At 51.4% G+C, this 27,473-nt stretch overlaps 3 protein-coding genes across 3 annotated transcripts; all 3 read right to left on the bottom strand.

Moving 5' to 3' along the window:
• Positions 1 to 677: 677 nt before the first annotated feature.
• CD79A (CD79a molecule) lies at positions 678 to 5,195 on the bottom strand. Its single transcript, XM_049901704.1, has 5 exons — positions 5,041 to 5,195; positions 2,651 to 2,950; positions 2,325 to 2,443; positions 1,508 to 1,576; positions 678 to 1,383 (listed from the first exon to the last, which is right to left on the bottom strand). The coding sequence occupies exons 1-5, from the start codon at positions 5,114 to 5,116 to the stop codon at positions 1,270 to 1,272; spliced, it is 678 nt and encodes a 225-aa protein (XP_049757661.1). The 5' UTR covers positions 5,117 to 5,195; the 3' UTR covers positions 678 to 1,269.
• Positions 5,196 to 9,785: 4,590 nt separating this feature from the next.
• Positions 9,786 to 16,882, bottom strand: RPS19 (ribosomal protein S19). Its single transcript, XM_049901382.1, has 6 exons — positions 16,839 to 16,882; positions 16,283 to 16,353; positions 15,929 to 16,029; positions 11,305 to 11,488; positions 10,774 to 10,828; positions 9,786 to 9,851 (listed from the first exon to the last, which is right to left on the bottom strand). The coding sequence occupies exons 2-6, from the start codon at positions 16,351 to 16,353 to the stop codon at positions 9,825 to 9,827; spliced, it is 438 nt and encodes a 145-aa protein (XP_049757339.1). The 5' UTR covers positions 16,839 to 16,882; the 3' UTR covers positions 9,786 to 9,824.
• Positions 16,883 to 23,444: 6,562 nt separating this feature from the next.
• Positions 23,445 to 27,473, bottom strand: DMRTC2 (DMRT like family C2). Its single transcript, XM_049901450.1, has 8 exons — positions 27,250 to 27,473; positions 27,018 to 27,160; positions 26,676 to 26,752; positions 26,212 to 26,392; positions 25,551 to 25,677; positions 24,787 to 24,847; positions 24,475 to 24,649; positions 23,445 to 23,557 (listed from the first exon to the last, which is right to left on the bottom strand). The coding sequence occupies exons 1-8, from the start codon at positions 27,471 to 27,473 to the stop codon at positions 23,445 to 23,447; spliced, it is 1,101 nt and encodes a 366-aa protein (XP_049757407.1).

Raw genomic sequence — 27,473 nt, forward strand, 5'->3', positions numbered from 1 at the left:
CCTCAGAATCCTTCTCTTCCCATCTCTGCAACTGTCTGTGTGTCTGTCTGTGTCTTTCTGCCTCTTCGTGTCAGTTCTCATCATTTCCCCAGTCTTGCTGGCTCAGTACCTCTAGGCCCTTCTTCCTGCTCTCTCCCTTTCTCTCTTGGTCACTCTTTCTCCCTCTCTATCTGCCCTCGTGGCTTTGTCTCCCTTGAAACTCCAGTGTCTCTTTACTGTCTTTTCCTTCACTTGCTCAGTGTCTCCATCACTCTCTCTCTCTGCATCTCAAGAACTTAGTACCTATCTCAGGAACTTTGTATCACTGTACCTTTCTGTCACTGCCCCCTGAGTGTCTTCACCAGCCTCAAGTTAGGAATACAGATGCTACAAATCACCCTTGCACAAGTCCACCCATAGAGAAAAGGTGTGGCCAAAGTCAGGGAATTCAATACTATCCCCCAAGATAGTCCTCCAGTTTGCAGGGCTTAAATGTGCATAAATATGGTAGCCTTACCCCCGCCCCCCACATCCCCAACATATATGCACAACACAGCCCCCTCCTGCTCAGGGACAGGGCCTGGGGTGGGGCCCTGGGTGGGGCCAAACCACTCCTTTTCATTGGGGTGGAAAGCACCCCAAGACACTTCCTGTTTCTTTCACGGGAGTAACTAAGCCTGGCTACCTGATCCCAGTTGTGGGGGATAGACAGTGGAGAGCTGAGACCCAGAATCCAGGAGGGAGCTGGGGACTGGTCTTCTGAATCTGAGAGAGAAGGGGGCTGGGAGCCTGCACCTCTAGGTCTGAGGGAGGAGGGGGCTGGGGGCCTGGACTTCTGGTCCCCTGGGGTGGGGATGGCTCAGTCCCCATGAGATCCATGACTCCTGCCAAATGCTGCAGTTGGGAAGGATTTATTATCACTAAGTGGCCATGACAGAGCAGGGGTGGGGAGTGGAGAGGGGGGTACTAATAAGGCTGCTACTATCAGCTCCCCTTGAGGCAGCGATTAAGGGCTCATTACCCGCCAGGGAGGGAGCAGGGAGCTGGGAAAGGAGGCAGGGTGTGTAGAGGGAGTGAAGACAGTGTAGAAGGAAGAGCTGCCCCCTGGGCAGGGTCTACGTGTTTCAGAGTTCCAGGAGACCTAGGAGGGAGAAGACTCCTCTAGGATACTCCCAAAGGGGAAGATGACTTTCAGGGAAGAAGGTGAAGAGAGAGAGAGAAGAATGTTCCAGGGGGAGTGAGGAAAGACCCTAGAGTTGGGAATACAGCAGGCAGGGCAGCTGGCCAGGGTCACGGCTTCTCCAGCTGGACGTCTCCGACGTGGAGGCTGCCCACGTCCTGGTAGGTGCCCTGGAGGCCCCGGGAGATGTCCTCGTACATGGAGCAATCATCGATGTTCAGGCCCTGGGGTGGACGTGCAGCAGTGGACATCAGTGCCTGGGGTCTCTACCGCAGCCAGCCCCAGGGAGGAGCCCCATGTCCAGCCCCCAGTGCACCTGCTCTTACCCTGTCCCCACCCTCCACTCACCTCGTACAGATTTTCATCCTCATAGTCATCATGGATGTCCACCCTGAACTTCTCATTCTGCCATCGTTTCTGGGGGGGGGTGCAGTTTGGGGGCCTCAGTGAGCAAAGGGAGGCTGATAGATTCTAAGACCCTCCTGGATGGGAAGGGGTGCTTTACCAGCGTGATTCCCCTGAGTGCTGCCTACAGTCACCTGGGGAGCGAGCTCTGACCACTTCCCTTTACAGGAGGGGAAACTGAGGCTCAGGAAGGGCAAGGGGTATGTCCAAGGTCACATCTGTTGAGTGGCATGTCTCTCTGGAGCCAAAGCTAGTGAGTCTCATTTTGGCTCTGTTATTTGGCGTTGTTATTCTCCATGAGTAAGAATCCTAATATAATAATAATAGCAATCAGTGCTCTGCTGGTATGAGTTGAGACCAGGCAGGTCAGAGACTGTAGGAGAAACCCAGCCCCCATCTTCCCAGCCTTGGCATCTGGGGGCTACTTTCGAGGAGAGTGAGACAACTGAGGGGGGGAGTGAGGATAGCTCTGGGGGGTAGAGTGAGGACAGCCCTGGGGGGAGAGTGAGGACACCCTCCAAAGACACCCCTGACTGGGGGAGAGTAAGCAAGGAAGCACCTCTGGACCTGGCCCCACTCTGAGTCCTCTCATTGTATTAGCTCCTTTAACCCCATAGGCCCTGTGATGTGGGTGCTCACATTCTCCCAGGTATTCTCCCAGGTTTTAGAGGGGACCCTCAGAATCAGGGAGGGCAGGTTGGGCACTGAGCTGTGCCACCCTGCCCTCATCCAGCTGGCCTAGGGTCCCGGGGTAGCTCACCCTGAACAGCAGCAGCGTCCCAGGCACCACGGCGCAGAAGAGCAGGATGATTCCCTCGGCTGTGATGATGCGGTTCTTGGTGCCCTCCCCCATGTCCAGGAAGGGTCTAGGGAGCGGCTCTGCAAGGAGGGGTGCTGCTTGGAGCCCCGGTGCCTCCTGCCCGCCCCTCCCAGCAAGGCCCACAATGCAGATGAGAAACTCCTGCTGTGTCTGAGCCCGCCCCAGCCAGAGGTGAAGAACTGGCTCTGTCCCTACTTCACAGACAGAAACCGAGCATCCCCCTTGGGGCAGTGGCCAGCCGTGGCACCAGGACCCGGGACACTCACCGCGCACACGGAGGTAGGTGCCACAGGATTGCCAGGTTTTGTTGTCTTGTTGCACCCGGCACTGGTATATGCCCCCGTGGCTCTTGTTCACCTGTGGGATGGTCAGCCTGCCGTCCGGGCCCTCGCCTGAGCCCAGGAACACGGGTGGCCATGTGCTGGTGTAGTTGCCAGAGAGGATGAGCCACCATGTGACATTGGGGTTACTGCCATTGTTGGGGCACTGCAGGTGGGCCTCATTCCCCACGATCACTGTCACTGAAGGTGGGTCCCAGGCCACCCACAGGGCCTGGCACCCGGGGCCTGCGGAGAGGAGGGTGTGGATCAAAGACTAGGGATGGGGACAAAGGTCCCCAGCCTGAGCTGCTAGGATGCAACACTCCTGGGTGCAGTGGGGAGGAGTATGAGACACCCTTGGAGGGGAGAGTGAGGACACCCCTGGTGGGAGGAGAATGAATACACCCTTGGTTGAGGGAGAGTGAAGACACCCCTGGCTGGGGTAGAGCGAAGACACCCCTGGTGGGGGGAAAGTGAAGACACTCCTGGTTGGGGGAGAGCAAATACACCCCTGGTAGGGGGAGAGCGAAGACACCCCTGGTTGAGGGAGAGCAAAGACACCCCTGGTGGGGGGAGAAGACACCCCTGGTGGAGGGAGAGTGAAGACACCCCTGGTGAGGGGAGAGCGAAGATACCCCTGGTGGGGGAAGAACAAAGACATCTCTAGTTGGGGAAGAACAAAGACACTTCTGGTGGGGGAAGAGAGAAGATACCCCTGAGGGAGGAGAGCAAAGACACCCCTTGGGGGAAGTAAGATGCCCCTGGGGTGGGAAGAGTGAGGACACCTCTGGAGGAGGGAGGGAGGACGTTCTGGGGGAGGAGAATGAGACACCCCTGGAGGGCCCTACTCTATTCTCCAGTGCCATCTCTTACCCCACACCCCACTTTATGCTTTGACCCCACTGAACTCTTTGGCTTTGGGATGTTTGGTTCCTTAGCACCGGAAGTGACCCTGCCCACATAAACCAAAATAACCCTGTTGCTATGGAGCTTATTGCAACTCATAGCGACCCTGTATGTCAGAGTAGAACTGCCCCATAGGACTTCCAAGGCTGTCATCTTTACGGAAGGAGACTGCCACATCTTTCTCCCACAGAGTGGCTAGTGGGTTCAAACCACCGATCTTTTGGTTAGTAGCCAAGCACTTTAACCACTGCGCCACCAGGGCTCCTTCCTGCCCACATAGCTCCTTCCAAGACCAATTTCACGTCACCTCCTCCTGGAGGTGTTTCCTGTGGCCGCTTTCCCACCCTCAGCCCCTGTCTCTCTGTAATCTGCACAGAAACCTTAGAGACAGATTCTCCCATCATCACCTTTTTACAGGTGGGACGGCTGGCTGGCTGAGGCCCAGGGAGGGCACACAGCTTACCAGAGTCCCCAGTCAGGGGTGGCACCGAGTTCAAACTGTGGTCTCCCTGGGCCTCCTCCCCTGGACTGAGGGGTCAGTCTTTGGATCCTGCCTTCCCTTGTAGCCTTGGGCCCCTTCCTCTTCCTCAGTAATTTGTGTCAACCTGGGGGTTGGGTGAGTTCAGTTTTGGGGCTGGCCTGGGGGCTGGGTGGCGCAGCAGGGAGTTGGTGTGAGGGAATCAGGGTGGCCTACCTAGGCTGGCTGTGGTATCTGAACATAGCTCCGCTTGGCTGTCAGGGGAAGCTCTAGTACCCAGCCCTCCCCAGCCAGTCCACACCACCAGCTGCCCTATCTTGAAGAGGCAGGAGGTGGGGAAGAGAGAAGGAGGAAGAGGTGGGGAAAGCAGCCAACCTCATGGTCACAGGCTTAAGACTCAGGCAGATGTGGGCTGCAATCCCTGTGACCCAGTATGACCTTCCTCTCTGAGCTCTTCTGTCAAATGCAGTGGGCACAGCCCCTGCCTACTGGGGTGATGGGAGAGAGGCATGGATGACCACCCCGACTAACATCACAGAGGAGTGGCTGAGGTTCAAGGTGAATCAGGAGAGAGCATTCCTCAGCTGAAGCTGAGTGCTGCCTCCAAGTCCCCTTCTTACTCTTCCTGCCCCCAGTCTCAGCTGGATCAAGATCAACCTTACTTCCTTATTTTGACTTGTGGGGACGAGGGGGTGGGGAAGGTGGCTCTCGCTCCTGCCTCCCTCCAGGGGGCCGTGGACGGCCCCTTAACTTCACTGAGACCCCCACCAGACTCACCTCAGCCCTGGCCTGGACAGTCAGACAGACAGATGAAATTTTACTTGGGGCTTTCCCCAGCTCCTCCCTCCCTCAGGCGCTCCCCCTCCCCGCGCCCCGCGTGCCCTTGGCTCTGCCTGTACTCCTCTCCTCGGCCTCTCTGGGAACCCTGAGCACCCGCTCCTCGGCCACGTACCCAGGCCAGCGGCAGAGAGCAAGAAGAGGAAGATGGTGGCAGGTGGAGCTCGGAGGAGCCTTGGAGCCCCGGGCATCTTCTCCCAGTGGTGGGTTAGTCTGGTGTCAGCAGTCCTGGGGTATCAGACCCCACCTTGACCTGGCCCCAAACCCCGCCCCACTTCCTGCCCAGCCCTGCAGGAGATGGGCTCCACTGGCCCCCACTGCCGGCCTCTGGCTGTCAGGCCTGGGGACAGCCCCAGCCTGGATGCATGTCAGGCCTGGAGGGGAGAGGAACTGCTGCCTGCACCTGTGGTGGCCACAATTCCCCTGAGGGGATGCAGCTTGGGTGGGGGAAGGCCTGGCCTGTCACTGTCACTCATGAGCCTTGGGAAGGAAACCAGAGGTCTGGGTGCCTTCTGTGGACAGACAGTGAGGTATGGTGCTTCTTAGCTGGGTCTCTCCCACTCGATGACCTCCGGCAAACTTTGGCCTCTCGCTGAACCTCAGTTTCCTTACATCTTAGGATTGGGGTGGGGATTTCAAGAGCTTGTGCACTTGTGCACTGAACACAGGGCCTGGTACATACCTGTTGTTAGCTGCCTTTGAGTCAGTCCTGGCTCATGGCGACCCCACGCACAACAGAACGAAGTGCCGCCCAGTCCTGCGCTGCCCTGTGATTGCCTGTGGATTGGACCACTGTGATCTGTAGGGTTTTTTTGTTTTTTTTTTTTAATTCATTAATGAGGGTAAAGCTGGTTTGACAGAGGACACAAGAGACCGACTGTACGCATAGTTAGTGGAAAGGAAAATGCTGGAATAAGATTGCAAAGTTGGATACAAAACTGGTCACTATCCAACCAGACAATAATATTGTAACCTTTGACATTTTTTTTTCTATAAGATAAAAATTATTTGCAGCTTATCAATTTCCTACAAGTGAATGCCTAAATTTGGAGCCCTACACATAATAAGTGGTCAAACAAAGCTGTCTTACCTAAAGCATCTGATGGTCCCTGGATCCATAGGGTTTTCCTTGGCTGATTTTTGGAAGTAGATTGCCAGGCCGTTCTTCCTAGTCTATTTTAGACTGGAAGCTCCACTGAACCCTGCTCAGCATGACAGCAACATGCAAACCTCCACTGACAGTTGGGCGGTGGCTATGCATGAGGGGGATTGGTCAGGAATTGAGCCCGGGTCTCGCAGTGGTTAAGCCCTTGACAGCTAACCAAAATATTGGCAGTTTGAACCCACCAACCCCTGCACAGGAGAAAGATGTGGCAGTCTGCTTCTGTAAAGATCACAGCCTTGGAAACCCTATAGGGGCAGTTCAACTCTGTTCTATAGGGTCATTATGAGTCGGAATTGACTCGACCAAAATGGGTATAGTTTTTTTTTTGGTTTCTCCTCCAGGGAAGGTGAGAATTCTACCGCTGAGCTACCAATGTCCTCTTGGTATGTAGTAGGTGCTCATTAAGTGTTACAAACCAAACCCACTGCCGCTGAGTCAGTTCTGACTCATAGCCACCCCATAGGGTTTCCGAGGCTGTAAATCTCCACGGAAGCAAAGCACCACATCTTTCTCCTGTGGAGCCGCTGGTGGTTTCAAACCACCGACCTTTTGGTTAGCAGTTGATTGCTTTAACCAGTGCACCACCAGGGCTTTTATTAAATGTTAGTTAATATTAGTAATGTTCACGAGGAATAAATATGGCAGGTAGGCCAGCCACCAACTAGCTATATGACTAGGGGTCACCTGCCTTCTCTGAGCCTTGCCATTTTTAATCCATGGAATAGGGATAAGAATATCCTTCTGGTTTTGTGGTATGCTATGTTCCTGGAACCCAAGGAGTTAGAACCATGATGATATCTTTCTTGGTATTCTTTCATTTTGGCCTCCTCACAACTGGGCAGGCTGGCCCACCCCCATTTTACAGGGGAGTAAACCGAGGCACAGAAAGGCGATGTCATTTGGCTGGTGTCATCAAGTCAGGGAGTGGTGGAGCAGGGACTCTCATGTTCTTTCACATTTTAGACCAGGTAGGAGGGAAACAAGGGCTGGGGAATGACATGAGGTAACTGAGATGTTTGTGAGCTGTAAGGGAACCCTCACACACACACAAGGAGACAGAGAAAATTCACTGCAGGGAGATGTTTGGTAGCAAAAACTGGGAAACAGACTGAAAGCCCATTTGCAGGAGAATGGATGCACAAATTGCAGTTTAGGCAGCCAACGAAATCCTATACAGCAGGGAGAATGGCAGAACTTCCTGTGTCAACACAGCTGCATCTCAGAAACAATTCAAACACGAGGAAAAGACTGCTGTAACATAGTACAGTAAAAGTGTACAACCATGCAGGGGAATGACAAACACCCAGTTTCTGGGAGCTATCTCCCCTGGGGGGGAAATGAGGACAGTTGTGATTGGTGAGGGGCAGACAGAGGGCTTTGCTACTCTTGGTGTTATTTTTAACTTCTTAAACTGGGTGATGGGTTCATGGGTCTTTGTTACATTATTACATACACTGCTTTGCATGCTTGAGGTACTTCATATTTTTTAAAAAGTGCAACCGTCACTCACACGGAAAAACATGAACAGTCAGAGAGGTGTGAATCCCAGCTCTGCTAACTCACTGGCCCTTTGAGCCTGTTTCTTCTCCCCGTAATATGGATATAATTCTCCCGCCTTGTGAAGCTTTAAGGATATTATGCGCGCTGCGCTTAGTATAGTTCTCAGGACACTGTTAGTTCTCCTTCTGGTCGCCATGGCCCTCCCCATCCCTCCAGGGTCCCAGGTGTTCCGTTGACCCCCGCCCTCCGCTGTATGCCTTGGGGCAGGTCGTTAGTCTTTCTGCATCTCAGTTCCTCCTTACAACCTCCTCCTGGAAGCCTGGGTCCAGACCTGGCAGCCCTAGGAATTTACCTCCTCCTTCAGCGACTGAGCCCGTTTCCAGGCCCTCGACTGCCCCCAAGTGGCTAGAGAGGCGCGGTTGCCGGATTGCCGGCACACTGAGCTCCTAACTGGGCACCCCCGACTTCCGCTAACCTAGTATGTGCCTGTCGCTGCGGGAACACTTGACGTTGAGTTCTCGTGAGAACCCTGGGGAACGTTTTCATTTTCAATACACGAAACAAGAACCTGGACTCCATACCAAGGAGTAACCCTCTGGCGTTTCCCCTGCTTCCGAGGGTCTGCGCAGTGTAGCTAAGAGCCCGGAGATCGGAGCCACGTTGCCTGTGTTCAAGTGCTGTCTCTGCCACCTCCCAGCAGTGGTGTTAGTTGCCATCAAGTCTATTTCAAGTTACATGGCGACCTAATGTGTGCAGAGCAGAACTGCACTCTATAGGGTTTTCAAGACTTACCTCTCGGAAGATCGCCAGGAACCTCTGGGTGGGTGTGCACCACCGACCTTTTGGTTATTAGTCCAGCACGTAACCATTTGCATTACCCAGGAAGTCTTCCTAGCCATGCTAAGTAGAAGTATTTAACGTCTTATTTTCCCCATCTCCAAAATGACAGTGCCTCTTGGCACCTACTTCATAGGGTTGCTGCATGTAGTTTGTAAGACGCCTGGAACGTGTTCTTTTTTTTAAGCAAATCTTCCAACACCGAAAACCTCAGTGTTGGGAAGGACGACGGTTTCATTTCCTACCGGGTATAAAATCTTCGGCTTGGCATTTTTCCCACTTCAAACATCTCAGACAAACTTGGAGAGTGCCAACTGATGCCTACCAGGTGTGCTAACCTGGGCCAGGGATTTGTTATCTCAATGACTAGGCTCAGAGGTGGAATAAGGTGCACAGAGTCACGAAGAATTAGGGTTAGTTGGGATTTGAACCAAGTTCCTCGGATTTCACGCCCCAGGCTTTGCACGGGAGGGAAATGGGTCGCATGTGAGGAACTAACCTGGGCTAGGGGAAACCAGGGTCCTTGGTCAAGCCGGTGCAGGATCAGCACCCCGGGGGATGGGGGCGTGCACAGAGAACACTGTTCAGGTCTCCCGCCCCCAATGGCCCAATCACAGCCAAAGTTCCCGCCCATTTGTGCCTACAGCCAATCGCCGTACAGGAGTGGAGGTTATGCCTTGTGAAGAACCGTGTGGGGACTCTGGAAGCTGGGCCCCACTAGGCCCCCCCATCCTGTCCCCGGGGGTCTCAAAGTGGCAGCCGTGCCAGCTCAGTGCCAGTCTGCGTCTTCACCACTCTTCACTCTCACAACCCAGGGGCAGGTACTTCAGCTCCATTACTCAACCTGAGCCAAGGTCACACCTTTGCACAAGAGGCTAAAATTCAGAAAGTGAAGGCTCAGGCAGGAATGAGGGGCCACAGAACCCACCTAGTAAGAGGCAAAACATAGGCACCTTGGGTTGGAGGGACTTAAGGGATCCTTGCCAAGGGCCACATGGAGTGAGCTCTGCGTGTTTCCCACAGCCTCCGTTCAGGCTGGAAGCACAAGGGGGGCAGGGCAGCAGGGCACTCCAGCAGCACCCTGCAAAGTAGGTGGGTTCACAGGCTGCAGCCAAGGCCCCCAACTCAAGCTACTGCCTGAACAGCCACTCTCAACTTCCTGACATGTAACTACAAAGGCAGGATGTAGGGGAAGTGGCCTACCCGCCACCCCCATCAACAGGCCAGCTGGCTGTGGACACCACAACACCTAGCTTGCTAGATCCCTGGCTCTTTTGCAAAGGAAACAGAGTGCTCTTCCTCACCCCACCCCCAAACCGGGAGGGAAGCAGCCTAATCAAGACAGGCCCAGACCAGGATTACGAACGAGGCAATTTATTAACCCAGCATCCTTTGTTCTAATGTTTCTTGTTGGCAGCTGCCACCTGTGGGAAAAGATGGAAGAGAAGTAAGTCATGGGCTCTGTTGTGGTTCTTTGTAATAGTAACCTATTATACACTCACCACCACTGGACACCAGGCATCCTGATTTGTGGTTTCAAATGTATTCACCTTGCCTAATCCTTACAAACCCTGGGTATTCTCCCATTGTAGAGAGGGGCAAACTGAGACTACACAAGGAAAGGGAGTGGTAGAGGGTATCCCAATTTCTCCCCACTGCCGTGTGAGGGAAGAGCCAGCCCTTACACCACGGCCAGGTCCTGGGCCACGAACCAGGCAGGAGCTGCTCTATCCTGGAAGAGCTCACCTCCCATTCTTTTGTGACGCTTGACTAACACCGCAATGCTTAGGTCTGAGTCAATGACACAGAAAGAAGGAATCAACAAGGAGCCCCTGCCAGGCCCTGGGGACCCCTGGTGTACTACAGCCCACTGAAGCCCCAACCCCTAGCCCCTGCCCTGAAGTGGGCAAGAGGTCCACTCTATAGACAGGGAGACTGCTGCTCCAGAGGTGGACCTCCTCTCGAGGCTTGGGGCGCCAGCCAGTCAGTAAGTGTCTAGATGAAGACCTGAGTTCCAGGGCCTGAAATGAGGCCCTTCTCAGGACCTCCACCTCACCCCCAGGGGATGCTCAGTAAATACAAAGAATGAGGAGGAAACACTGCAGGTGCAATCTGTGAGAATGCCGACCCAGAGCGGGAGCTGTGTGTATTGCAGAAAGAAACCCAGTGCCCGCTCGGGCTCTCTCAGCGCCTGAATCCCCAGCCAGAATCTTTGTTCTGCTCCAGGGTCTCAAAGCAAAGTGCTCCTCTGACCCCACGACCCTGTGACAAAGCAGGGGCTCAGGAGATGTCCATGGAGTGAGGGATGACCGAGGGACCCAGTCCTGGACCATACCCAGACCTCACCTGTCCGGCGATTCTGTCCAGATCTCTCTGTCCCTGAGGTGTCAGTTTGCGGCCCCTGTGGGAGAAGGGTCATGCAGCCTGGTGAGCCCTGGCTCTCAGCCCCACCCTGGCATCTGCCGCTGGGACCACACAACTCCAGCCAAGCCCTGCTGAAGGCCCTAGCCGACACATTCTAACACGCTAGGGGCAGGAGTGGGAGACCCCTGGGAGCTGACGGGGTGTCGTTTGTGCAAGCATTAGATCAAAAGCCCTGAAAAATCAATTGCGAGAAGTTAACGAGTAGGCTAATGAAAGCGGACAGTCGCTAAATTACCTTCCTGGAGCGCGGGGTAGTCAGCCAGAGAGGTCAGGGTGAGGCCCTATGCTGCTGGCTCTTCTGCAGAATCCCCACCCACCTCTGGGGGTAGGTGAGGGTCAGGACTGCACACCTGTACCTCTGCAGACTGTGTGTGGGGACAACTCACTTACAGGGGATGATGTGGGCAGTGACAATCTGGCCCCACAGCTCTCCCATCAGCCCCTCTCACTTACCCATCTTGATCCTTCTCCACCATTTTGAGCCCCTCCAGGGCTTGGAGGACCCGGCGGGCCACACTCTTGGAGCCTCGGCTGAAGTGGCTGGGCATGACGCCGTTTCTCTGTCGCCCCCCGTAGATCTTGGTCATGGAGCCAACCCCAGCACCACCCCGGAGGTACAGATGCCGTGCTGTGGAAGCTGGGGGTGGGAGAGGGAGACGTGAGGACTCTCCTCAGACAGGAGATGAGCATCCTCTCCACAAAATGACGTGGGCTGAGGGGAAAGGTCTCGCTCACTGTCACACAGCTCCCTCTCCAAGGGTTGATTTCCTTGGCTGCCCTGAGGCCGAAGCTGAGGTACTGAGTGGAGCCTAGCAGATACTGAGCAAGCTGCGATCATCTAGACACACCCCATGGTGGATGCTGGCATGTTAAGGACACTCTTAGATGTCTGCCAGGCCCTGTGGCCTCGGCTAAGCCATCTAGACTTATCTGATGGCCTGGAGTAACAGTCCCTTGCCTAGGGTTACTGTGAGGATCCAATGGGTACGTGTCACGCCAATCCTCCTTTACAGAAAAGGAATCCTAGGCTCCAGGGGGACTGTGGTTTTCTACCCCAGGGAGGCACTGATGTTTGAAGGAGCTGGGGCCTGACATGCAGAAGTGCCTAGACACTGACCATTATACGGTCCTGTCTGGCTGGGGAACTTCAGATAAGAACCCCAGTTCATCCCTTGGCCCCCAGAAACCAGCATTCGAGAGTCTGCCCAAGTGGCTTCTTTCCTGTAGTACTCAAGATCAACTGGGGGCACCAAGGATGCATTCCTTCGACAACTCCTGAGGAAGAGCCAGGTGCTGGGCCACGTTCTGGCCAAGAAGATCCCAAATCCCTGGCGCCCCGAGCTCCCCCTCCAGCCCTCTGTGAGCTCTGTGGGAGGAGTGGGACTGACTGGGTGAGCGGGGGCCTCCCTTCCTGCAAGTGATTCTTCCACCCCTTATTCCCAGCCTTTGCCTACCCTCCAAGATGTCTCCCCCATACAAAATGCACTTCTGGGGGTCAACAGGGCAGCCCAAGCCCTCGCCACCTCTCTAGGACCACTGCGTGAGCCTCTCCGTGGCTCTCCCTGCCCCTAGCCTCCTCTACACTCGCTCTGCTCACTATAAAACAACTCTCCTTTCTTCTCTCCAGACAAGCTCCTTGTACACGCCACCTCCACACAGTTTCTACTAGGGGAGGGACTTCACTGGAAAACTCCACCACCCTTCAAGAATAGTTCAAATGTCCAAGAGATACCCTGCTCCTCCTGTGCTTGGCCACACTCAGCTCACTGGGCGTCCAGGTGGAGATGTGTTCTCCCACCTGGGTCGTGACCAGGGTGAGGAAGGCAGCGCAGCCTCAGGAAGGGGGAAGACACACAGGAACCTCCTGAGGCTATACGCTCAACCTTGGACAGAGCCACGACCAGCGCTGACCCTAGTCTTGGTCTAGAAAGAGGTGGCTGAGCTCAAAGCTGTCAGATGAGGTTACTGAAGGGGGCAACTCACTTCAACCTTGAGCAATGACTGACAGAGTGAGACTAACTAATGGTAGGCAGCATTGTTATGTTACAAGGTTTCCCCTCTCAAGTTCATGCTAGTTGTTGAACCAGAATGGTGAGAAAGAGGAGTAACTCCACAAACTGGAACCTGTGAGAGTGGAAATACCTAGTTCTACAAAATACCAACCACTTTCTCACCCCTTTCCTTACACCCAGGTCCACAGCCCCACCTTCTGAAGTGGGGCTGTCCTGAGCAAATCCAGGCCATCTGTGCTGGCTTTGACCAGGGCTGACAGAGAGCCAGGGGCTGTCACAGACGGCTTCTCCTTCAGCCCCATCAAAGGCCTTGGCTCCTCCCTGGTATGCCTCTGCAGATGACAGCCCACTCCTTAGGAAACCCTATCCAACAGTTGGACAACCTTGAACTAAAAAGGAAGCGCCATCTGTGTCCCCCAGACTCTGAGTCCACCATCAGGGAAAGCAGCTGCACGTTCCAGGCCAGTCTCTCCTGCTATGCAGACCTGCTCAGTCCAGGGCCTGCCTCAGAGCCCAACAAGGGCTGGGACGGGGGTTCACTTTGGACTTGAGCATGGACAGGCCATCAAGCCTTCTCAAGAGTCATCCTGGTGCAGCATCTCAATAGCTTGTTTAAGTTCAAAAAGGCACCTCTTCATGACCTACCAAATCAAAAAAAGTGTGAACAACTACCTCCCTTCGCCATGAGATCAGAAAAACTGGATAATGGCTAGTTACTATTACTGGACATTTGGATCAAAAATTCTATATAAGAATCCTGATCAAAAGGGCGAAAACACAGAAAAGAATTTCTAATTCTCATGGACGCCATACCTTCTGGAGCCCTGCCCTGGGCAAACCCCTCGAACTACTGCCCTGAAGTCATCTTTAAATCTTAAACCAGAAGTATCCATTGAAACGTGCTTAAAACCCACCAATAGTTTAGCTTAACTAGTAAAAACGTTTGCCTTAAACGTTATACTGTTCTTAAATAGACCTACGAGAGCAAACTGGTGACAGCAACTCAAAAGACGACACAGCAATGCTGCGGGGCACAGCGTGTGTTCACGGGAGAGAAACCACTCAGAAAGGAGCGTGCGAGTGACTGCAAAGCAGTGGGTGCCCGGCTCTGTGCAGGAGTCACAGGAGGACCAGCCTCCATGCCACAGGGAACAAGTATGTTCAGCTACCCCAGTTCAGCAACTGCTCAGTGCCGGACATCCACCAGGATACCACACTGGACTCTCACCTCCCCTGCCTTCTGCCACAGTCCTCTTCACCTCGCACACTCCAAGATCAAAATCTGTTCTGTCCATTCCATGATGCCTCCTACCCACCGCCAGAATTTGCCTCAGCTCCCCCATGGTCACAGTCCTGCCTCTGTAACCCACAGAAAAAAGCAGACGCAGCACGGACTCTGGTTTTGGACAGACTCAGCCCACCTTGCTCTCCCCATGTGACCTTAAGCAAGGCAGTTCACCTGTCTATGCCTGTTTCCTCTCTGGTAAAAAGGAGTAATTTCTACAACTCCAACTTGCCAGAGCATGAGCTGCCTGCCCCCTAGATGCCAGAACAGGGGCTTATAAACTTCCTGTAAAGGGCCAGAGAATAAATGCCTTAGGTCGTATGGTCTGTTACAACTACAGCTCTGCCACTGCGGCAGATATGCCAACTAATGGGCATGTCTACGTTCCCAAAAAAAGTATAGAACAGCCACCACACACTTAACGGACACCGAACTCTAGTCTAGAACACGATCACCCTATGCTGCTGGGGTGGCTGAGAAAGGATTTCAAAAAGGGACCTTTGGAAGCCCCAAGTAAGGGAGACCAGAGGGACAAGCAAACATTCATCAGTGCATGATGCCAGGACAGGGACAGGGGGAGCAGAAAGGGGCACAACAACCATGAATTAACCAGCAGACTCATCTGGTTTATTAACCAGGGTATTGATCTTGTTCGGTGTTAATCCCTCCTCATATTAAAAAAAACCGAAAACCCAAGACAGAGGACCCACTTCGCGGATGACAGGACCAGACCGGAGAGACCGAGGCACTTTAGCGCAGTCCTGCTGGGAGGCTGCAACCTTGGTGCACCATTGACCATGCTTCCCAGTTGGGTTAGGCCTTCGTGGAGATGACAGCTTATGGAACCTTGAGATGGTACAGACAGGTAAGAACTAGCACTGTGCAGTCAGGAGCTACACGTAAGCTGCCATCACCAGAAGATTAAACAGTCACAGGATAAAGGTCTGGATGCTGTCTTTTGGGCACTTGGGTGTCATGTCAGGTTTGGAATGAGTTGGGCAGATCCCCAACTACTAACAAACAACTTATTAAAGACACGGAAAAGACTAGCATGGTAACATAAGCAGTAAGAAAAACGATAAAACAGTTGTCTTTTCCTGATTGATTCTGACTGCATCGTTAGGTGTTGTTAAGTCAGTTCCAACTCACAGTGATCCTATGTACAAGAGAACGAAAACACCGACCACTCCTGTGCCATCCTCACAATCGTTACGCTTAAGCCCACTGTTGTAGCCACTGTGTCAATCTATCTCGTTAAGGGTCTTCTTTTTTTTTCCGCTGGCCCTCTCCTCTACCAAGCATGATGTCCTCCTCCATTAACTGACTGCATTAAACTCATTTAATTCTCACAATAATCCCATATTGTTACACTCCTTAGCCCCATTTTAGATTTGGAGAACAGAAACACTGAGATTAAGTAAATCATTTGAGATCTAACACCTAGTTAAAAGGCAGACGTTAGCCTAGATGCAGAGAGCGACTCTGGAAATAGATTATCCCCTCTCCCTAAACTGAACCACCTCGAAGACAAACACCAACACTCATTTATTCCTGGGCTTCCCTTGCAATTCAGCCAGAAGCCACAGGTCTTCGCACAAACCTCTTACAAATGGACAAACAATAAAGTTACCAGAAAAGTGAAGTTACTGGCTGTCACATAAAGCATGCAGTCATCTTCTTCCTCCAACGGGGGGGGGGGCTCAAGAAAGGCAAGGAGGTATGGTCTAAGCCAGGGGTCACCCAGTCCCCCGCTCTGCAGTCAAGTGTCCCAATTCCTCACCAGCTCGTGTGTAGAACCAGTTCTCGTCGTAGGGGGCAAGCTCTTTATGCTTGGCCAGCTTGACAGTGTCTACCCATTCAGGGACTTTCAGCTTCCCGGACCTGGAATCAAGACAGTAATTAAGGCATGATTCAGAAGTCTCCACAAACTCCATCCCCTGACGCCCTCCTCTGCTCAACACAGCTGTACGTTAACAGACATACAATAATTCCTTCTAGGATATAAAAAAAAGGGTCAGAGTCAACAACCCAAGGAAGTCCCGTACAAATCTCCGCTATCAGGACAGGCAAACACGGAGGCCTTGAAGGATCAGGTAAAGGTTCGGTCCCCTTTGAACCCCAGTCCCACACTCACTTTTTGAGGAAGGCTGCCAGAGCTCTGACGAACTCCTGCTGGTTCACGTCTTTTACAGTAACTCCAGGCATCTGCGAGAGAAGGATCACGCACGTGTGCTCAAGGCCTGGAGGACGGAGGCTGCCAGGGCTGGGGTTCAGAACCAATCCCGCTCTTGGCGACCATAGCCGGCCCCGTTACTTCCGAAGGTCCTACACTTCAACTGCAGGCCCCTAAGGGCCCCCGCTCCCGTAGGTCCTGCAGAACTCACAGACGCCCCCGGTCTCTGTGGGCCCCACCAACAGCCTGAACCCCGTTTGTGAAGCTCCTACACGAACTCCCCGAGCCCTGGGATTCTGAGGGCTCCACGCACCCCTCGCCGCCCAGGAGGCCCAGTCTCGGTGACTGGCCCGCGCCGTCCGGGCATGCCCGGGCCCGTCGCTTGCACGTGGCCGCGGCTCCGGGGGGCGGGGCGGCCCCGAGCTGGGCGCCCCGGGGCCCTCAGGCACACGCTCCCGGGGTGGTGAGCCCCGTCCTGACGCCCCGAACCGAACCGGACCCGGAGCGCCCGCCTTACCGTGCGGCCTCTGCGCTGCCAGCCAGGGGAAAGGGAGCGACGGGGTTTCCCGGGCGCACAAGTCGGGCGTCGAACCTCGCGAGAGTTCCGAGAGCTCGCGAGAGTGGGGTTAGGAAAGGCGGCCCCGCCTCTCTTAGGGCGAGTGTGGCTTCGTCTCCGCCTTGTCGGGGGGAGGGCGGGAGGGTGTACGGTGAGCGGCGGCAAAGAAAAGGGAAAAGCCAGGGGGACGGGCGTGGAGAAGCCCTGTCTTTTCTCTCTGTCCTTCCTTCTCTCAGAGCAGAACAGAGACAGGAAGAGGGAGCGCCCGCCTTGAGCTGGGGGGCGTTGACTTCATTTGCGTAGCTTGTGGCTGCAGTGAACAGCGATGAACACTATGATGGTAGAAGTACAGGGGAAGCTGAATGGACTGGAAAAGTGGAAAACACTGGGCCATTGTCGACGCTCTGAGCGTGACAACCCCTTCTCTGGGTGGAAGTGATTTTTCCCTGGACGGAAGTGGAGGTAGTAAGGGCGGAAATGTGTCGAGGAACCTAGGGGGAGAGGGCGAGGAGGAAACGTGACCCCCACGCTCCCTTTTTCCTCTACCAGCACTCGCGATAGCAGAAGGGGACGGAAGCCACACCCTTCTGAGGGCGGAAATTGCTTCGCCAGGGCCGAGGGGACCGTTGTGGGAAGGAGGCACTGGAGGCGGGGAGGAGGCGATAAGGGCAGAGACTAAGAAGCGGAGGCGGGACTTTCAGAAGTAGGTTCAGCTCTGCCTGCTGGTGCCCGAATCTGATCGCTTCGACCTTAGGCTTACCTTGCTCACTTTGCTTTACCTGCCCCGTCAGGGCTTTAGTGTCTCCATTACAAGTAAAACAAAATAATTAAAAAGCACCTTTTAGAAATGGAGACGCTGAGATCCTATTTGCCCCTTTTAAGTGCCTGGTCCTGCACATGGTGCATCACTCATTCAATTCTATCATATAGTTTTTTGAGTGCCGCTTCTGCCAGGCACAGGTAACATTATCTGGGTGTTTATTATGTGGCTGTTACTGTTGTTGCTAGGTGCTATTGAGTGGGTTCCGACTCATGGTGACCCTACGTACAACAGAATGAAACACTGCCCAGTCCTGTGCCGTCGTCATGATCACTGTTATGCTTGAGCCCATTGTTGCAGCCACTGTGTCAATCCATCTCATTCAGGGTCTTCCTCTTTTTTGGTGACCCTCTACCAAGCATGATGTCCTTGTCCAGGTCACTTCTGATAAAATGTCCAAAGTACATAACACCAAGTCTCGCCATCCTTGCTTCTAAGGAGCATTCTCACTGTACTTTTTCCAAGACAGATTTGTTTGTTCTTTTGACAGTCCATGGCATATTGAGCATTCTTTGCCAACACCATAGCTGAAAGGCGTCGGTTCTTTGGTCTTCCTTACTCATTGTCCAGCTTTCACATGCATATGAGGTGATTGAAAACACCGTGGCTTGGGTCAGGTGGATCTTAGTCCTTAAAATGACATCTGTTGTGCATGACTGTATTTAATCTTTATAAGGTCTAACAACCAAAGAACATGAGGGACACACCTGTGGTCCAATAAAGTTATGTTGATTACTTTACTGCAAAAAGGAAACAAGTATGTGTAGCTTTTTTTTTTTCAATTGTGCTTTAGGTGAAAGTTTACAAATTAGTTTCTCATTAAACAGTTAATACATAAATTGTTTTGTGACATTGGTTGCCAGCCCCGTGATGTGTCAACACTCTCCCCTTCTCCACTCCAGGTTCCCTGTTTCCATTCATCCAGTTTTCCTGTCCCTTCCTGCTTTCTCATCTTTGCTTTTTGGCTGGTGTGCTCATAAGTCACGTATACATGACTGAACTATGAAGCGCATCCCTCATATTATTGTTCCCCTGATAGACCTGTCAAATCTTTGGCTGAGGGGTGAACCTCAGGAGTGACTTCAGTACTGAGTGTCCAGGAGCCATATTCTAGGAATTTCTCTGGCCTGTTAGACTAGCAAGCCTGATCTTTTTTTGCGAATTTGAGTGTTTTTCTACATTTTTCTCCCGTTCTGTCTGGGACCCTCTATCGTGATCCCTGCCAGAGCAATTGGTGCTGGTAACCAGGCGCTATCTAGTTGTTCTGGGTTCAGTCTGGTGGAGGCTGTGATAGTTGTGGTCCATTAGTCTTTTGGACTAATCTTTCTCTTGTGTCTTTGGTCTTAAATTTTTCTTTGCTCTAGGATGGGATCTGTAGATGTATCTTAGATGGCTGCTCAAAGGTTTTTAAGAACCCAGTAACTACTCACCACAGTCAGATGCAGAACATTTTCTTTATAGACTATGTTATGCCAGTTGAGCTAGATGTCCCCCGAGACCATGGTCCTCAGCCCTCAGCCCAGTAGCTAGCTCTACCAGAGCGTTTGGATGCGTCTGTGAAGCTTCTGTGATTTTGCCCTGGTCAAGCTGTGTAGCTATTTTCTTATGTTGAAAAGACTTTAGAGCAAATAATATTAAAATTTTTTCCATGGTAAGATGCTGAGTATGCAAAATGCCTTAATTATTAATAAGCCAACATGTTTTGATACCAGTATCTGTTAAAAATTAATACTATGTTTCTGGCACAATAAAATATTTAAATGAGGGGTTTTACATTCATGTAGAATGTTGTCAAAACTTATTTCACACTTTTTTAAAACTTGAGAATATTTTTAGTAGCTGTTTTTTTTTTTTTTTTTGCCAGAATCAGCATATCATATATGTGTATAAATATGTATCTGCTGAAAAAGCTATCCTGCTTAACTGGAAATGTCCGTGTACTTGAGTAACTTACATTCACTTTTTACACATTTCTAATATTTTCATTTCTGAATCATTTAAATCTAATTAATTTGAGTAAATTCACTAGATAGTTCTTTAAAAAAAAAAAGAGCAAGCTCTCTAGAGGAACTGTAGAGTGCCTCACCAAAGGGTTCATATAGGATTTTGGCAAGGGTGGAGCTTAGGTAAAATTTATATTAGGCAGAGTTTTGATGGACTCAATAGAAAGAAGGCCTTGTGTAATGGAGTCAACATCATCCTCGGCTGAGAAGCAGATCCAGGGACCTGTTTCCTTGGAAACTACCGAGTTAAGATAAATAGGCTGTCTCCAGAAATCTATCCTCTGAAGATCTGCACCTGGGCTGAAAATCACACTTGCTTCTCTGTGTCAAAGTGACTCACATTGCTGAGATCCTCCAGGCAACAGTAGAGTGTCCCATTCTCACTACTGATATGATTTCAAAGAGCAGACTGACAGTCTATGATTTTAAATAACATGGTTTCTCAGCACTATCTCCTGTTAATTTGTACAGTTGTTTGTACAGTTTCACAATCAACAACTCTGTGAGGTGGTTATAGGCCAGGCAACTTAGGCTTAGAGAGTCAAGTCACTTGTCCAAGAACATGTAAGGTTAAAGCCTGAGCTGGGATTTGAACCCACGACATATGACTGCTCAAGCTCTTTCCAATAAATTCTGTAAATAGAGACTTTTTAAAAAGGCGATGTAGGGTCTCTGATCTTGATAGACTGTAAAACGTCTTTCTGACCCTGCATTTTTCCTGTTCCTGGGGCTCATCTCACACTTTTATGTCAGATTCTCCAACTTGGGACCTTGGAATCCCGCTGTAAGGCAACAAACAGATATAGCCATATCAAACAAGAAACGCCAACGTGTGATGTTTTTCAATATGTTCAGTGGGGGACATATGAAGAGTTTCCTGAAACCACCCAGAATGAATTTTTTTTTGTTTTGTTTTAAGATATATTCAACACTCTGTTGGGCGAGGGAAACATCTTTCTGCACCCTGCAATGGGAGTGGTGCATAGTCCATTAGCTGTAATCTCCGAGGGCTGGCTGGAGGCCAGGAGCCCACTGGCCACCCACAGCCACAGGTGAAAAAGTGTGCTGCACTCCAGATGGCCTAGGTACAGGAGCATGTGCTATCTCCTTTTCCCCAAGGCAGACCACCATAGAAGCCCCACCCCTCTTTCCTCTGGCACCAATGGGGAGACCTACAGGATTTGATAGCATCGGCATGTTATACATAAGGTCGCCATGAATTGGAGCCTACTGTAAGGCACCTAACCACACAAAAGGCATAGCCAGTGCTTGGTGTGAAAAGCCCTGCCAGGTCTGGCACAGAAAGGGAGGTGGGCTGCAGGGAAATGGGAAGGGTCTGTAAAGAAGGGCCTGCTCCCTGTTCCCTCCCCCAATCTCCATCACTTTATATTTTCCTGGTGATTAACAGCTTGGCTGCTAATCAAAAGGTTGGCAGTTAGAAATCACCAGCCACTTCTTAGAAACCCTATGGAACAGTTCTACTCTCTTCTATAGGGCTGCAGTGAGTCGGAATCGACTGGATGTCAATGGGTTTCAACAGGTCCCCTTCTCATGACACATTTTTTTACTCAGCCAAGCTGTGTGACCTTGATGTACTAGGGACTCTTGGTCAGCCCTGAGTAGCAAGCAGTGTCTTAGCCATGTTCCCTGTCACAATGCTTCCCCTCTTCCGTGACTACGTGGGCTTGGTCATCTGTCACTGGGAGAGCATGGCACAGCAGAGCTTAGGCAGGTCTATTATAACTAGGGGAGGGAAGGAAGGTGTGAAATGGACTTCAGTCTTTTGAAATTTTGCTGTGTCCTGAGAAATGTTGCAGGTTTGTTATGCTGTAATCTATTAGGGAACAAACGAAGCTCACTATCTCAAGGCCCAAACAAGAAAGAACAAGTTGTAGTTGGATGCCATCACTATCAAAGGGATGTAGGTGATACCAGGAAAAAGAATCAGTGATCAGGCATCTCCCTTGAGCTTTCTGTCTGCCCCTTCTAAGGGCGGGGCTGGGGGATTGGGAGTCTCCGGGTCTTCATATCTTTAAGATAGCTCACTAGATCTTCATATATTTGGAATGGTGCAGGGAAGACTCAAGAGCAGAGGAATAAGAAATAAATGCAAGTAAGATATTATTATTACTGAATGATATCTCGAGTAGAAAAATAAAAGACTTGAAAAACCCTCTGGCTCATGTCTGTCTGTTGGAGTCCTGAATCATTAAATACTTAATAAAAATTACTTGTGAATTCTTTTGGGGCCTGGACAAGAAGTAGAGACTGTCCACTAATCTTTGCCTAAAAATTTCTCCTTACAACACTTGGGCAAGTCACTTATCTATTTAAGGTTGTTGTCTCATTTGTAAAATGAGAATTATCCGGTATAGTTTATTACTTCTGTGAGGATATATGTGAAGTGCATACAGGGGGCTCTCAATAAATGACAGTGATGGTCTCTAATATTTTATGGGTCCTTCAAAACTACACACACAAGTCTCTGTAATTCAGGATTAACCCTTGATAAAGACTAACTTTATCCTTCCTGTCCTGATTGGCCTCAGCTTCCCTACCTGAAAAATATGCTAAATTAGCATCAAACTGGCATTCCATTAGCCAAAGCTGGCCTGAAGCTATGTTTCGTTTGGCCCACACAGGATTTAAAGAACACACCCGACATTTGAAAATTAAGATAATTTACACAGAAATCCAGATTTCCAGCTTCTCTTGAAAAACCGGGGGTGTGGCAACAGGGAGCTCACATTCCTGCCTGGCAACAGTTGGCTGGGCCCAGGGGAGGCTGCCCCTTAGGTAGGCATGCACTCTCAGCTTGCCCGAGCCCACAACACCTGGCTTTCTTTACTCATTTTACACAATCTGCTTTTCACTTTGTGGCCCCCTGGAGAGCTGGAAACTGCCTATACTTGGCACATCAAAAAAAAACCAAACCTGTTGCCGTGGAGTCGATTCCAACTCATAGCGATCCTATAAGACAGGGTAGAACTGCCCCATAGGGTTTCCAAGGACCGTCTGGTGGATACATATTGCCGTAGCTCTTAACTAGGGTTTCCACTTGGCACACAGCAGACGCTTAACTATTGAATCAGTAAATCTTCCATTATCAGCTTCTACCACTCTTTCTTATCTGGACATAATAAGAAATCACAGTTTGTGTTTATTTGTGGTAGTTATTGAATAACTGATTCTCACTTTGGAAAGTGAATTGAACAAGTCCTTTCTGTCAGTCAAGACAGACTGGGCTAGGCTGTGGTAACAAACAATCCCCAAATCTCAGTGGCTTAAAACAACAAAGGTTTATTTCTTGCTTACCCACACAAACCTAGATATAAGATTGAAATATGTTTCAGTTTTCACATGCATGGAGACAGACATAAGAGCAGAGGTACCCACAGAGTCACATGTCAAATAAATGCCCTGGGACATGACCTCATGCAAAAAAAAATCAAAAGCCCATTTAAATACTCATCAGCTTAAATTACACAACTGCCTCTTTAATGGGGATTTAAACAGCCCCCAGGATCCTGGGGGGAGGGGTAAGAGAATATCCACCCGCAGCTAAGGAAATGGCCCCTGTTATTAAAGGAACTGAAGGCTAACTTAACACCTGAAAACTTAAAAAAAAAGTCGAAGCTTCTACTACATTACATTTCATGCATAAATCCTTAAGTACAATACCAAACATGCAGTGCCTGCAGGCTGTGGCCCCCCTGCCCCAGAGAGGCCTCTACCTCTGGACTCCTAGCTCAGGAGAGAGATGGACCCTAGACGCCCAATACGCAGAGCAACGGAGGCGGCTGGGCTGGGTCGGAGAGAGGGGCCAACAGGCTGGAATCCTCTTCCTCCAGCAGCAGCTGCAGGAAAGAAGGGGGCAAGGCCAGGTCATACCCGTTTCTCCAGTCCCCTCTTCTCTACACCCCCTTCCACCGGGCCTCATCCTTGCCCACTTGGATTATTGCACAGACCTCCTCCTTGCTGATTTTCCCATCTCCAGTTTTGCTTCCTCCAATCCCTCCATATTTCTCTTTCTACAGCTCAGGGTCTCTGAATATGTGCCTACCTAATTCGGGAACATTCCCTGGCTCCCCTTCTAGCACAGTTGAGTGTAGACCTAAACCCGGCATATCAGAGACTCCTAAGCCTCTCCAGCTTTATCTTTCTCTGATCCTCTAGATCAGTTTCCTTACCCACACCATGCCCAATCCCCCATTTGAGTTAGAGAATTCTCAGCCTTCTTTCCCTGTCTCCCTAGGTGTTTCTCATTCCTCAAGTCTCCTTCAGTCCTCTCCAGGCTTGTCACTGTGCCTTGTGGAGGCATCTAGGTTCCCCAATTAGAATGGAAGCTCCTTGAAGGCAGTTATCAGAACTTCTCCCAGGCCTGACTCTCATCAGCTCTTCAGCCCCTCTCCAGATTTCAGCAGGCAGTCCGGGCCCACGGAGAGAGCCTTGGCATAGAGTCAGAGATCAGGCTCTGCCATTGTCTTGCTTTATGCCCTTGGGCAAGTCCCTATCTCTCTCAGGGCCTCACTTACCTTGACATTATGGCACTGGACATTTGCTGGTGAGTGCAAAGCTCAATGTGAATAACTCTCAAGTGTAATCCCAGGGGCTAGGCTGAGGAGCTTGGGGGCCTGGGCCTGAAGAGGTACAACCTGCTGACTCTGATCTCCTTGGTTAGTCCCTGCTCACTGTAGTGACCTCCACCACCCATACGTCCCTAGTCCATTGTCTCCCAGGCCCCTACACTGGTCCTGGGGAGGAAACGGGTTACCTGCTGGGCCACAGGGGTGGAGCAGGGAGATCCAGGCAGGGTTAGGGGGGATAGAAGGGGTCAGGCGGGGAGCCTGGGATGAATCTTTCAGCCCCACAAGGGCCTCTGCTGCCTCCCTCTGAAGTTGCCGTTCTGAGGGAGCCGATGTCCAGGACAGGCGAGAGGCTCCAGAGACCTGCAAGGAAAGTGAGAGCAGCATACTGGGAACACCCACTTCTGTCCATCCTTTAAGTGCTCCCGCAGCCCCTGATTCCTTCCCAGACCCCTGCTCTTCCCTCCCACAGAGTCCTGAATCCCCTTCTTCCTCAGGACCTGTGGCTGTAGCAGAAGAGGGTCTGGGGTGCCACAGGGCTGGAGGATCAGAGTCGAGCATCTAGAAACAAGGAGAGAAGATGCCAGCGGGGTTAAACACAGGGACTGATGTGTACACATAAAGCAGGATTTTGCTTTATCCTGATCTGGGAAGCCGAGTGTCTGTTGGGCCATTAGGTTTTGTGGCCTTGGGTAGGTCCCTTTCCTTGTCTTGGCCTGCTATGTTTTCTGTCAACTGAAAATCTCTGCCAGCTTTTTCCTCCCAAGGCTACTGTGAGGATTATGGGAAATCATTGGTATCAGTTTTTAAAAACACCTGGAGGGACTGGGATTACTGTCCCTGCCCAGAGTCTGGTTTCCCTCCCCCACAATCCCCCAATCCCCAGGTAATCTGAAGGACTAGCTTGGCCTACCTTTAGGAAGCTTTCTCTAATGCCCTCTGCGGTGCTCCCCATCACAGCCCCCCATTTCAGCAGGCAATTCTACCCCATCTTACATGTTTAAGTGGATGCAATAACCACCATTTGTTCAAGGCCAAGGCCTGTGCTAGGTGTATTACAAACACTATTGCTAATTCTCAAAACAATCCAAGAAATAGTGTCCCCATTTTCTGATACAAAAGCAGACTCAGAGAGATAAAGTTATTTGTCCAATGTCTCACAGCTATCCTATTTGTCTGAGAAATTCTCTTCTTCGTCATCCATTATGGCGTCCAGCACAGGGTTAAGCACACAATAAACATACATCTTTCTCTCTCCACTCACGTGCGGGGCAGGCCAGGGGGTCCTTGGGACTCTCCAGAAAGAGGAGCTGTCAGTATCGGGCGAGGTCCTGGGCAGGTTGGGAGGGGCCCATGAGTGGGCAGGCGGAGTGAGGTGCCAGGATCAAAGCCTAATGAGGGGGAAAAAAACAGAGACAACAGCGAGACATTCTTTCCAAAAAACAAAGAAACTGAAACTGATCAAGTCTTTAAATCTGTGTCATTTGCCACACTTGGCTACTGGGCACTTGAAATGTGGAGAATCCTGACTGAGATGTGCTATAGTTCAGTTCTACTCTGTAACATGTGAGGTTGCCATGAGTCAGGATCAATTCTACAGCAATGGGTTTGGTTTTTTTGGTTTGTAAGCATAAAATACTAAACAGATTTCTAAGATTCAGTACAAACAAAAAAGAATGTAAAATTTCTCAATAATTTTTATATTGATTGCATGTTAAAATGATAACATTTTGGATATATGGGGTTAAATAAAATACATTATTAAAAGAAAGCCTAATAAGAGAGAATGCAGAATGTACAGGGGTCAGAGGTCAGATCTTCTGTCCTCCCTCTCCCTACTGTGTCCTTCCTCTTCTCTCTTGATACAGCAGCACGCTGTCCCTCAAATATCTGTTAAATGAACAAATGTTGATTGACCATCTTACCAGGGAAGGGATGCAGAGGGACAGCAGGTTCTTGGCAAAGCAAGCGGCACACCACTGGGGGTGGCATGGACAGGCCTGGAGGCAACCAGTGCCCAGAAGCCCAAGGGCCTGGAGGCAGCGGAGTCCAGGGCAAAGGCAAGGCTTCTGGGGGACGACTGAACAGCAGAGGCCCATGTGAGTTCTCCTGAGGAGCAGAGGGTAAGGGATGGAGTCAGGTACAAGGCTGAGCATGGGGACAAGGAATGGGTATGTTTTTAGATATAGGTTGGACCCCAAAACATCAGAGCTGGGAGGACCTTAAAGTTCTGCACCCCCATTTTTGCTCATGGAAGAGAAGTGATTTGTCCAAGATTACAAAGTAAGTCAGGGCCAGGGGTAGGACCCAGATGTCCAGGACACAGAGGAAGGGGTCTGGGCAATGGCTAGGGTGGGAGCCCTTCCCTCTGGGTCCAGAGTCTCCTTACCTTCCCAGGGGGTGTCAGAGCCAGCGGGATTGCCCCACGGGGGGTCTGAGGCTGGGGTGCTATGTTCTCCTTCCCAGCTGTGAGGAACCAGGGAGAGCTTTGGTGAGCACTTTCCCATTCTACTCCCAAACTGAGTTCTTCCTTGCCCGTGGTCCTTTTCTACCCCCATCTCACTCCATCCTCCCAACACCTGATCACATTTCATAGTTGGGGAGGCTGAGCCCAGAGAGTAGAAATACCTTGCCCAAAGTCACACTGCAATCAGTGGTAGGACAGGAACTCTTTTCTCTACTTTTGCTTTCCACACTCAAACCCCTGCCCCATCCCTGGACAGACACTCACGGGGGACCCCTGGTTGAGTGGCTCCCTTCTTGACACGGCTGGCAGCTTTGGGGCTCATCAGTCCCTGAGCCAGGTGCCTCTTTAGCTGTGCCTCCTGCTGCCTACGCAAGGCCACCTGGGCAGCCATGACCCTTCGGCGCTCCCTAAAAGTGGGGGGGGGGGTTGTGAGTCAAAGGTCAGCCACTCTTTAGAAGAGGCTTGTCCGCCTCCCTTCCCTGAACCTCATACTCACAAGATTAGGACACACTTGTGACACTCGCAAGCCTGGAAGAGGCAGAGGCGCTTGTGTCCCTTGAGGTGGGCAGTGACGCCGTGGTTGCGGCAGCGGGCGCAGGTTGGAGAGCGACTGACAGTTCTCCTGGGAATGAGCTCAGTGCCCTGGGAGGCTCCGGGCTCATCCCCTGTGGCAGAGTCTGAGGGGCAGTGGTGGACAGCAGGCATTTTATTGGGTTCCAT

The sequence above is a fragment of the Elephas maximus genome, chromosome 11 (genome assembly GCF_024166365.1).
Source record: "Elephas maximus indicus isolate mEleMax1 chromosome 11, mEleMax1 primary haplotype, whole genome shotgun sequence".
Taxonomy (NCBI): Eukaryota; Metazoa; Chordata; class Mammalia; order Proboscidea; family Elephantidae; genus Elephas; species Elephas maximus.

What these genes read in the sequence shown, in the direction of transcription:
- DMRTC2 (XM_049901450.1), bottom strand. Translation starts at nt 27,473, where the DNA reads ATGGAACCCAATAAAATGCCTGCTGTCCACCACTGCCCCTCAGACTCT. An exon ending in CCCCCTGGCCTGCCCCGCAC is followed by an intron (nt 24,848 to 25,550) that starts GTGAGTGGAGAG and finishes CCTTGTTTCTAG; the next exon opens with ATGCTCGACTCTGATCCTCC. An exon ending in CCACCCCTGTGGCCCAGCAG is followed by an intron (nt 23,558 to 24,474) that starts GTAACCCGTTTC and finishes TCTTTCCTGCAG; the next exon opens with CTGCTGCTGGAGGAAGAGGA.
- CD79A (XM_049901704.1), bottom strand. Translation starts at nt 5,116, where the DNA reads ATGCCCGGGGCTCCAAGGCTCCTCCGAGCTCCACCTGCCACCATCTTC. An exon ending in GCTCTCTGCCGCTGGCCTGG is followed by an intron (nt 2,951 to 5,040) that starts GTACGTGGCCGA and finishes TCCTCTCCGCAG; the next exon opens with GCCCCGGGTGCCAGGCCCTG. An exon ending in GGACGCTGCTGCTGTTCAGG is followed by an intron (nt 1,577 to 2,324) that starts GTGAGCTACCCC and finishes ACCCCCCCCCAG; the next exon opens with AAACGATGGCAGAATGAGAA.
- RPS19 (XM_049901382.1), bottom strand. Translation starts at nt 16,353, where the DNA reads ATGCCTGGAGTTACTGTAAAAGACGTGAACCAGCAGGAGTTCGTCAGA. An exon ending in GTGGAGAAGGATCAAGATGG is followed by an intron (nt 10,829 to 11,304) that starts GTAAGTGAGAGG and finishes CTTCTCCCACAG; the next exon opens with GGGCCGCAAACTGACACCTC. An exon ending in TGGACAGAATCGCCGGACAG is followed by an intron (nt 9,852 to 10,773) that starts GTGAGGTCTGGG and finishes CTTTTCCCACAG; the next exon opens with GTGGCAGCTGCCAACAAGAA.